Source organism: Xenopus tropicalis, chromosome 5 (assembly GCF_000004195.4).
Source record: "Xenopus tropicalis strain Nigerian chromosome 5, UCB_Xtro_10.0, whole genome shotgun sequence".
Taxonomy (NCBI): Eukaryota; Metazoa; Chordata; class Amphibia; order Anura; family Pipidae; genus Xenopus; species Xenopus tropicalis.
In genome coordinates, this window is record NC_030681.2 from 11,504,036 (window position 1) to 11,515,883 (window position 11,848).

General features: G+C 44.6%; 1 protein-coding gene across 1 annotated transcript in view; it reads right to left on the reverse strand.

The window, feature by feature from the left end:
* Positions 1 to 11,647, reverse strand: part of rrp15 (ribosomal RNA processing 15 homolog) — a 32,773-nt gene extending 21,126 nt beyond the window's left edge. The window contains exons 1-3 of the mRNA XM_002936024.5: positions 11,381 to 11,647; positions 7,740 to 7,984; positions 3,419 to 3,516 (exon numbers count right to left, since the gene is read on the reverse strand). Of these exons, the coding sequence (XP_002936070.2) occupies positions 3,419 to 3,516; positions 7,740 to 7,984; positions 11,381 to 11,420 (383 nt within the window). The 5' untranslated portion in view covers positions 11,421 to 11,647. The remainder of the gene's footprint in view (positions 1 to 3,418; positions 3,517 to 7,739; positions 7,985 to 11,380) is intronic.
* Positions 11,648 to 11,848: the final 201 nt, after the last annotated feature.

Genomic DNA, 11,848 nt, shown 5'->3' on the forward strand with positions numbered 1-11,848 from the left:
GCTGCCAAATCAGCAAATATCCAGCTTTACATAACTTCTCCAACTACAGTCACAGAGTATTTCACCCAAATGAATAAAATTAATACAAAACCAAAGATTATATTAGATAAGCCACACTTAGGTTCCATTACAAATGTCTATTCATCTTGATTAAAACTGGGACGGGGAGGGGGGAGTTTAAAATGAGACCCTCGCTATAGACTCTGAGCCCTTCACTCTCCCCAAGACGCGGTGTTCTATGGCAGGCACCAAAGTGATTTTGTGTTCTCTCCCTAAATTGAATAAAATCATAAAATATGGTATAAAAATGTTTGGAGGCATATAAAAGGATGATTAACTAACAAGCAACAATAGCCCTGGAGACTGTAAGCTGCTGTCATGATTCAAGCATTTGTAGGTTCATTTCAGTAAACAGGGTTTTTTTTTTTCTTGAGATAGAAAACCTGCTTTAAATGCTTCCAAGGAACAATTCTAAATCAGTTTATGTTCCAGAGGGGTTTTAAAGAAACAGAAACAATCTAAATGCATTTTATAACAAACAGAAGGGCCCAAAAACTAACATTTGTTACATAATACTATATAATATATAGTGCAGCCCTGCAGCACCCGACTAACAGAACTCTCCCTGTTCCAGGGGTACCCAGCTCACAAATAAGCACTCACCCCAAATCCCCCCCTAACTGGCCTTCAGGCTGGGCCCCCTTAGCCCATAACAAGGTTACAGATATATAGAAACATTGGGGTAACAGTCACCCTGCTATAGTTCCAGGGGTACCCAGGGTACAAATAAGCACTCACCCCAAATCCCCCCCTAACTGGCCTTCAGGCTGGGCCCCCTTAGCCCATAACAAGGTTACAGATATATAGAAACATTGGGGTAACAGTCACCCTGCTATAGTTCCAGGGGTACCCAGGGCACAAATAAGCCCTCACCCCAAATCCCCCCCTAACTGGCCTTCAGGCTGGGCCCCCTTAGCCCATAACAAGGTTACAGATATATAGAAACATTGGGGTAACAGTCACCCTGCTATAGTTCCAGGGGTACCCAGGGCACAAATAAGCCCTCACCCCAAATCCCCCCCTAACTGGCCTTCAGGCTGGGCCCCCTTAGCCCATAACAAGGTTACAGATATATAGAAACATTGGGGTAACAGTCACCCTGCTATAGTTCCAGGGGTACCCAGGGCACAAATAAGCCCTCACCCCAAATCCCCCCCTAACTGGCCTTCAGGCTGGGCCCCCTTAGCCCATAACAAGGTTACAGATATATAGAAACATTGGGGTAACAGTCACCCCGCTATAGTTCCAGGGGTACCCAGGGCACAAATAAGCACTCACCCCAAATCCCCCCCTAACTGGCCTTCAGGCTGGGCCCCCTTAGCCCATAACAAGGTTACAGATATATAGAAACATTGGGGTTACCGTCACCCTGCTATATTTATAAGTATTTACCCTAAATTTCACCCTAACTGGCCTTTATGCTTCATTTATACACCAATTTGCACCTCCTCCTGGAAAGGGTTGCGTCAAAGATTGTAACGGCAAGGTAACCAATCCAAATGTTAAAGGAGAATGGAAGGGTTAATTAGTAGGTGGTACTAATTTGCTAGGAACCCCCCGTACTGCTTACCTAGAGCAGTATTCAGACACATGCAGGGAAGAGAAGAGCGGGCCTGGGGTACTATTCTAGTGAGCACGGCGACGCCATAGAATCTTTATTGCACTCCTGGGCTGGGTACATGCTTTATTTGTTTGAGTTCATGGAACCCTGGGACAGACAAGATGGCAGCAGCGTGTGGCATTCACTAGAATAGTACCCTGATGTGATTTTCATGGAAAAGATGTGCCAGGTCTGAGATAAGCAATTATAATTATCACTATGAGGGCACCTTACAAACTGGAACCCTAATGATTAACCCTTTCCTTCTGCTCACCCCCCAAACACCATTTTTGTACATCTCAAATATTGCCATTTTAGCTGAATAAGGTTATGGAAGTTTTCACAGTTACTTTATTAACCATTAACCCATGACTAGCAGGTCAGCTCCAGGCCCAGACTGGCAATCTGTGGATTCTGGCAAATGCCAGAGGGGCTGCTGTAAGATGCCATAGACAGTCACTATTTAGTGGGCTGGGGGGGGGGGCTGTTTGTGCCTCTGGGTACTGGGAATGCCAGGGGGGCTGTAAGATACCATAGACAGTCACTATTTATTGGGCTGGGGGGGGGGGGGGGCTGTTTGTGCCTCTGGGTACTGGGAATGCCAGGGGGGCTGTAAGGTGCCACAGACAGTCACTATTTATTGGGCTGGGGGGGGCTGTTTGTGCCTCTGGGTACTGGGAATGCCAGGGGGGCTGTAAGATACCATAGACAGTCACTATTTAGTGGGCTGGGGGGGGGGGCTGTTTGTGCCTCTGGGTACTGGGAATGCCAGGGGGGCTGTAAGGTGCCACAGACAGTCACTATTTAGTGGGCTGGGGGGGGGGGGGCTGTTTGTGCCTCTGGGTACTGGGAATGCCAGGGGGGCTGTAAGGTGCCACAGACACTCACTATTTATTGGGCTGGGGGGGCTGTTTGTGCCTCTGGGTACTGGGAATGCCAGGGGGGCTGTAAGGTGCCACAGACAGTCACTATTTATTGGGCTGGGGGGGCTGTTTGTGCCTCTGGGTACTGGGAATGCCAGGGGGGCTGTAAGGTGCCACAGACACTCACTATTTATTGGGCTGGGGGGGCTGTTTGTGCCTCTGGGTACTGGGAATGCCAGGGGGGCTGTAAGGTGCCACAGACAGTCACTATTTATTGGGCTGGGGGGCTGTTTGTGCCTCTGGGTACTGGGAATGCCGGGGGGGGGCTGTAAGGTGCCACAGACAGTCACTATTTATTGGGCTGGGGGGGCTGTTTGTGCCTCTGGGTACTGGGAATGCCGGGGGGGGGGCTGTAAGGTGCCACAGACAGTCACTATTTATTGGGGGGGGGCTGTTTGTGCCTGTGGGTACTTAAAATGCCCAAGTTACTACATAAACCCCTAAGGCTAAAAAGGACCAGTCCCGACACTGTCAGGCGTTGCCCATTCAAGTCAACGGGAGGTGGCAGGGGGCGAGATTCCGGGTATTTATCAGCCAACGGAACATCGTTTCTCAGATAAAACAGATCACGCACAGGAAGTTCCGTTTGTTCCAAGAAATGCACGTTTTAATTTACTTTATTTTTTTTTTCCTCATCACATTAAAACCTTTTGTCCGGCTTCTCCCCTGCGTACATCTCTGTGCATAAATCATTTGGCTCCTTCTGGTCCCATCTGAAAAACCTCTCTTATTAGAAACAGATTATAGACGGTACACAAACTTCTATATCAGTTTAACGAAAATAAGTGCAAAGAAACAGAAAAGAAAAAAAGAAACACATTGATATTTTTTTTACCTTGTGGCTATTCTCTGCAGATTTCTCTCCGCTTCTTTGTCTTTGACCACATCTGGCTTCACTCTGCACATCATTTCCCACTGCCGCTTTTTATCAAGCTGAATTAGAAACGTTACGTGAGGAAACAGAGTAGCAGGAAAGGGTAACATGCGGAGATATGGCAGCCTCTGATAGATATCAGCAATAAATACTCTACTTTGCCTTTCATCTCATCAGTTGTTGTATTTCAGAACCAAGTGAATAGTGCAACAGGCTTAAAACATCGTTATCCTAATAGATAGGGATGTTAGACAGGCCAAAGCGGATAGGCTTTAGCATTGTCAGGATAATATAGAATTCTGACTTCTCGAACCATGGCTGCTCATGTAGGTCCTTGAAATGGACAGACATTTAGGAGGAGAAGGTAGTCAATGAATTCCAGCGACTTATTACTTATCTGGTTTCCTATCTTGAACTTGCAGTGGTGCTAACCACCACCTCCCTTTTCAGTGATATCTTCCCATCAAATCCACTGGAAGACTTTCTTGCATCAGAGGAAGGATCCCTTAAGCTGGCCATACATGCACCAATGAGGTTTCGTACGATATTCGGTGCGTGTATGGCTGCTCGATGAGGCGACTGATATCGTAAAAAAGCTGCAGATATCGGTCGATTGCGCCTGAGCAAAATCTACGTTCAGGGCTGAATCGTCTGAAGGAGGTAGAATTCCTATTGTTTCTACCTCCATATCTGGCGATTCAGCCCTGAATGTCTGTGGAGGGTGCGAATGATCTTTCGCACGAAAGATCGAAAATCGCTGTGTGTATGGCCACCTTTAGAGATTAAAAACATGTTGTGCTGAAGCACCAATAAATCCTAGGCACTGATTATACTATGAAGGTCTCCAGTGGATTTGATGGGAGCAGAAGGCAACAGCAGAGAACCTATGGACGTATGAAACATAATTCTTTTAGTTTCGGGTAGAGAGCCAAAAAACTATTATGTTTGGATCAGGCTAAATACCAAATCCAAGATCTGGCCCAGCCAGAAGCAAGACTACAACCCCATATTGTCTCAAACCTGAACTAGACTGAGGCCAATGTTATAAAACAAAGACCAACAATAATACTACAAAACTGACAAGGACATTTGTATGCAGTTTGAGCCTTGGTTGTTGCCCAATGGAAATACATTTTTTGCCTATGGTTTTGCTTTCCTTTTGCTTTTATGATGGTGATAACTCAACTACTAGGAGAGGAGTTGAAAAGTGAAGACTGACAAAGTTATGAAAGTATGCGGACATGGGGAGAGGCCAAGCAGCCGTAGTCAGTCGGTTAGGGGAAGATCATCTCTAGGAAAGGCCATTCAACTATGAGGGGCCCATTCATGAAAGTGGTATTTTTCGCAAAGACAACTACCATTTTGGAATTCATTCAAGCTTTGATATCGTGACTATCTTTTGGCCAGGTTGGAGCTGCAGAGTGCCATTGAGCCCTATGGGAGACTTTCCTTGGGCTGGGTTGGAGCTGCAGAGTGCCATTGAGCCCTATGGGAGACTTTCCTTGGGCTGGGTTGGAGCTGCAGAGTGCCATTGAGCCCTATGGGAGACTTTCCTTGGGCCAGGTTGGAGCTGCAGAGTGCCATTGAGCCCTATGGGAGACTTTCCTTGGGCCGGGTTGGAGTTGCAGAGTGCCATTGAGCCCTATGGGAGACTTTCCTTGGGCCGGGTTGGAGCTGCAGAGTGCCACTGAGCCCTATGGGAGACTTTCCTTGGGCCGGGTTGGAGCTGCAGAGTGCCATTGAGCCCTATGGGAGACTTTCCTTGGGCCGGGTTGGAGCTGCAGAGTGCCATTGAGCCCTATGGGAGACTTTCCTTGGGCCAGGTTGGAGCTGCAGAGTGCCATTGAGCCCTATGGGAGACTTTCCTTGGGCCAGGTTGGAGCTGCAGAGTGCCATTGAGCCCTATGGGAGGCTTCCAAAATCATACATTGAAGTTTCAAAGCCAGAAAAGTTTTCGCGCTGTTTACGATCCCCAAAATTTTGTGACTTTCGGATCGCAACCACAATATTTTCATATGACCAAGAAAAGAATTTGTGACATTTTCGCACATCAGAAATTATCACGGTTATTCTGAATTTTTTCCAATCGTGCTTTCATGAATGGGACCCTTAGTATCAATAGTCTTCTATGATTCTCAAGCAGCCTAGAGCAGAGAGGGTATACACTAGAGCTGTGAACTTGACAAGATACATACATATCAACAAGAAACAGCAGAACTCCAGTGCCAAACATCTGCTCTGAGCACTAAACAAGAAATGGCACTCTACTTAGTGAGAATATTTATGCCAGCGTAAATCTTAATTAGAAACCATATGAGTTGCACAGCCCAAATTGGAAACCTGTAATGCTTCTTACAAATTAAGCTATTTTCCTAAGATTTCTTGCACGGAGCGACAGAATAGATGAAGTAATGTCCCAGCAATCCATGAAATTGTTTTCTTGTTAGAAAAAAATTTACCGTCTTCATTAAGGGCTGTTTTTTAATGGTTCTTTGCTCACGGTAAGCTCTTTATTCAGCTGCAGCGTACAAGACTGCTCTTTCATGGGCCTACCCTTATACGCCGGGCAGAATTGCTATGGATTTACGACCGAGCTTTGGCTTTTCATCAAAAATTACTACATATTAACCATCTAGTGCCTTGCACAATAAGAAAAGGTCTTTGGTTTTCTCACCAAAAGCAGAAAGACCAGGTATCAAACCAGCTTGGCTCAACCTGAAGCACTTTCTCTAACATCTACAGACATTAAAGATCTGTCGTTGGGATATTGGAATTCTTTTATTACACTAGATGAGTGTCTCTAACAGCCAAAATTGAAAGTATTGGGCTTTAAAAGAAATTTTGATGGTCTTACCCCTGTCTTCTGTACTGCTCTGTTGTCGTTGGATTTATTTTGGAGAATAAGGACGTGTGCCTTGTTTTAAACCCAGGTGAAAAAGGGACTAGGTTCTACGTTTGCCTAGGTCGATGCTTTCTATACAGTGGGCCACCAACTATTCACTATACTGTACTACTTGTTTGAGGGCCAGATTACAATAAAAGAGTTTCATCCAAAGAGATCAAGGATAACCAAAGATATCGAGAGATGAGGGTTCTGAGGGCCAAAAATATCCCTTGTTGGTCCACATCCAGCTCACAGAACTCCATTTGGAAAGCCATGGTCTACCCCATTAAATTCATTTAAAGTTGACTTTCTATTCTGCCGATTTGGTTTACTTCAGTCTCGAGCTAAACAAGCCTTGCCCAGTCTTAAACTTTGGCTTCTGCCAGCCTTGGTTTTGAATCCAAACCTCTATAAATCTAGTCACAGGAAGGCCATCTGTGCTTATGTCATGGACTCATTGGGCTCACCAACCTCTGGTGCAACTGGCTGGCCAAAACAGCAAACAGACAACAGTGACTACTTACTGGTTGACCTGAAACCCACATACTAAAAAGTGGATGCACAAATGACACAGAGGCTAAAGTATATTCATCAATTATCTCGATGTGCACAATTGTATTTTCAGGTAACAGCTTATGTATTGCCTCAACACCATACTGTCTGAAGTTACTCTCAACTATTGGGCAAGTCTGGACTCCCTCATTACATCTTCACATACAACTAGAAACTCCTAAATGAAATGAATTCTATACTGCCTAAATAAGGACAATACCCCTTTTTTTCCCGCTATCTGCCCTGCGTCTTTTCAGTATGGAAATAGAACTGCTACCTTTTTGCTGGGGTCACTCGGCCCAGTTCAAAAGATCATGGTCAAATACAAGAATATCTACACTCGTCCAGTATAACTGTTGCCAATAATTGTTAATGACCAAAACATGAAAATTTGTTGTCTGGCAAGAAGCAATTTAAATTTGTGGCTGAAGAAAAGAAAATATATATAAATATATCATAAATAAAAATATTTTCCTCAGCATATGGGAAGGAAGCAGGTCTTCTGGCCTACATCACACTAAAAGTTGAAGGTGAATGACCACATTAAAACACTAAGGCATCATAGTTGCCAAACCCATGGAATTGTGGGACGTATTCCTTAAACATTTTTGCAATGTCCCCTTAGTTGCTTCCTTTCACCTTTTTATTCCCTGCAAACCCCATATTTTATTGGGCACAAACAATACTGATCCAATGCATTGTTCTCAACAATTGCCTTCTACCACCAAATGGATTTTCCGTTTGATGAAAATCCCATTTCTCACTAAGGTTTACTGCTGTATCCCATTAATCCCAGCCAGAAGGTAGCCATCTAGCCATCCCAGAACCTCAACCTGTGATACGCACCTGCTTCTTCTTTTCCAGCTTCTCAAGCTTGTCCTTCTCCAGGGCTTTGCTCTTCACCAATATGGCCTTGCTCTCAGATACCTTCTTGTTAAGGATCTTGGCCATGGCGTCGGCCCAGCCTTTGTTTGCATTTTCATCCTCCAAGGACTCTTGGTCATCCTTCGTGACCTCATCCTCATTGTCGCAGTCATCATCTCCGCTGGCAGAGAAGCCTCCATCAGAAACTTCTGAGCTCAGATCTGAGCCTGCCCAGAAAGAAGAAAACAACAATAACAAAGGTGAACTCTGAGCATTCTGCAACCTAGGTAACCATAAATATCCCTCCGATACTCAATATTCCAGGTAAGACCTACTAATGGCAGGAATAAGCATGAGATGTATGGATCAACTGAAGCCTACAGGTGCCATTTTGAACACTGGGAAACAACTCCAATCCAACAAGCTCTTTCTACTCCACCAAAGTGAGGAGGAACAGAAGGGCCAAACCATAAGTACACAGGATCTGCAACAGGCATCGGGTGCCGATTCCATGATACTAACCAATACAGCCTAGTATAGCATGGGCTTTAGCTGCCAGGATTATCAAATGGAGGTTAAGTACAAGGGAAAGCAAGATTAAAGAAAAAACAAATGTATTTTTCTTTATTAAACCAAAATAAACTCAAAGAATCTACATCCGACCTGAGACACAGAATGGCCAAAACACACTGCTTCTAATGCAATTGCAATTACAATGAATGTCACAACTACTCCAAATGTGTAATGAATGTATACTTGAAAGTTGCTTAGAATTAAAGTTTACTTTATTATGCACTTTTTTTTATGGTTGGGTTGACATTCCCTTTAAAAGTTCTTATTACGTCGCTGCTCAGTTAGTTCATCTTTGCAAGAGGTTTCATCACAAAGGGGCATCTATAGGCAGAAAGTCTTATTTTTAAAAGCTGCTGAGGAGTTTGTAGATTGTAAGCTCTTTTGGGCAGGGCCCTCTTCACCTCTTGTATCAGTTATTGATTGCTTTATATGTTACTCTGTATGCCCAATGTATGGAACCCACTTATTGTACAGCGCTGCGGAATATGTTGGCGCTTTATAAATAAATGTTAATGTAATGTAGTAATGAGTAAAAGGAGCCATCACGTGGGCAGTGTTTGGGACCTTCTTGCTCGTTACATTTTTAAATTGGCCCCTGCCAGCAATAAAGAAAGCAAGGCTGACACCTAGTGTTCAAAGAAGAGAAAAACATGAATTGCCTTATTTCCAAGGAAACGTGGGCAAGGCTCTGCTTGTAATGGGCTAATTCATTTCCTGGCAATTAAGAAAAAAAGATTTAAAAACAAATTAATAAGAAAAATTGGGGTGTACAGTGCAACAGTCTATAACTGTAAACTATAATACTGCATTATCATCTTTTCCCATTGGATTACTTCCCCTTTAGAAGGAGATCACAACCACAAAAATTAAATAATATATATATTTATCCAATATACTCTAGTATAGTGGTTTTACAGTTGTTGGTAAATTAATTTTAAATGATCTTCTCTGTGGTCTTAATCAGCAATCACGGTGTCCCAATTCTACTAAATTAGCAAAACCTTTGCTCACTGAGGGCCCCAGGTATTACCTGGTCCACTGGGCAGAAAAGCAGAGTGAAGTCCCCAAAGAGAAAGATGTTGTGTGTATGGGGTATAGACTCTGAACAAATCATAGACAAGCTTTATTGTGCTAAATAGTCTGCCCCTGACCTGTACAAAACCAGCACCTTTCATAACCCACAAAATTGCGCACCTTGCCCTCATAGGGCCCCTGATTGGAGTAACCCACTGTTGGGGGCTCTGATCTAAACATTGGCAAATATCTGAATTTGCTGGAATGCAGCCAATGGAGCCCCCTGGGGAGACGACAGCATCTACGCACTGATACAGCCCTCTACTCAAGGGGAAAATCAAACCTGCCCAATGGATAGCTGCCTGATTTTCAGCTAGATATCGTTTGGGCAGGCTTATCAGCTGGCCCCATAGATGGGCCAATAAGGAAGGTCGGTCTATGGTCAACTTTAGGCTGGCACTCTAATTGTGTTTATTGTGTTTCCCAAAGGAAATTGTGGGAGGCGCCCAGAGGCAGTCCCACCCCTCCAGCGGAGAATCCTGTACTTGTAACATAAGCCTAACACCTGCTAGCTTCTGTTGCCACTAGAATGGCCCTCAGTCTTCAAGCCCCAAATGCCCAGTTCATCGTCCTAGTGGGCGGTCCTTAAAGAGTAAGTATAGCAGTACCAGCACTCAGCGGTATAGGCAGGAGGAGCAGGGCCCAAACAGCATGTACTCCCGCCACAGGTTTCCCTATTGATATCACTACGTATGGCTCCCAACCCAAGACTGGGTACTACATGCAGCTTTCCCAGGGGGCTAAGCTACAGAGCGCTTTAAAGGGGAAACTTACCCAAAGACTGAATTTTATTTGCACACCAGAATTTCTAATATACCTTCATCACCCTCCCCTCTAGATTGTAAGTTCTACGGGGCAGGGACCTCCATCCTCTTGTGTCTTTGGCTCTTACCCTCCCATATAGATTGTAAGCTCTACGGGGCAGGGACCTCCATCCTCTTGTGTCTTTGGCTCTTGCCCTCCCATATAGATTGTAAGCTCTACGGGGCAGGGACCTCCATCCTCTTGTGTCTTTGGCTCTTGCCCTCCCATATAGATTGTAAGCTCTACGGGGCAGGGACCTCCATCCTCTTGTGTCTTTGGCTCTTACCCTCCCATATAGATTGTAAGCTCTACGGGGCAGGGACCTCCATCCTCTTGTGTCTTTGGCTCTTACCCTCCCATATAGATTGTAAGCTCTACGGGGCAGGGACCTCCATCCTCTTGTGTCTTTGGCTCTTGCCCTCCCATATAGATTGTAAGCTCTACGGGGCAGGGACCTCCATCCTCTTGTGTCTTTGGCTCTTACCCTCCCATATAGATTGTAAGCTCTATGGGGCAGGGACCTCCATCCTCTTGTGTCTTTGACTCTTAACTTATTGCAACTGTATCTTGTATTTATTGTTATACTTTGTATTTATCTATTATTATCTTAATAACCCCCTGTTTGTATTAATGTATTCTACAGTACAGCGCTGCGTACATAAGTAGCACTTTATAAATAAACATATACATACATACATACACACCCTTCCAATGTATTTAAATCTGTGTGTACAAGTAATTAGGATTATAAGCAGAATCTGTTCCTGTCTGTTCTCAGGTTCCGACTCTTGACACAAAGTAGGAGCAGTCATTTCTCCTCTGAGTGCATTCAACTCACTTGATACATTGTTTCAGGAGTCAGAACCAGCAGTGCACATTATATACACCCAAGTACATTTACATCTACCTGTAAAGCCATTTGAACTGTTTGGTGAATATATATTGGAAAGGTGCATAGAATTCCATTTTGTTTGAAGAAGCAAAATGTTACTTTGACATCCCCTTTAACCCTATGTTGGCAAGAGCCTGCAACCTGCTGTTCTCAACCTCCAGCTGACAAGTTCCTAGATAAGTTGTATTGATTTGTAATGGCTGTAAACCTAGGCCCACTGAGGATGCTGGGTAACAGAGCTGCCATAACTTGGTAGCCTAACTCCAGCTCGCAGCCTTACCTTCATATTCCGCAGGCTCCATCTCGCCTACAACCTCCATGGTGCCCCACGTGTTTAGTTTCCAGGTACTTCCGGGTTGGGCGGAGCAGTCCCCTATACGTCATTTCCTTCTGGCGTCCCAGTGTTAATGTTTCTTCCGGGAACATCCGCCCTTCTCAATGTATGTTTGTAGCGTTTATCGCCAACATCTTGTGGTTGGCACCGAGCGGCGTCTCCAATTTAGAATGCTTTGGCGGGAATCGGTCCCACTGAAATATGTCTCCGCCAGGGTTGCAAAATTGGGCTATTAATTTAAAGCCCTGGCGGGTTTCCAAAGTACAAGCCCGCCAAGGTACAGTTTTGGAGCCTTGGCGGGTTTTTAGCTTGGAAACTGGTTGAAGGGTTTTTTCTCCTAGTGTGCTTGTCCCACTGCATGCTGGGTAATGTAGTTTGTATCTAACAATTAGCCTACAGCTAGGATTAATATAA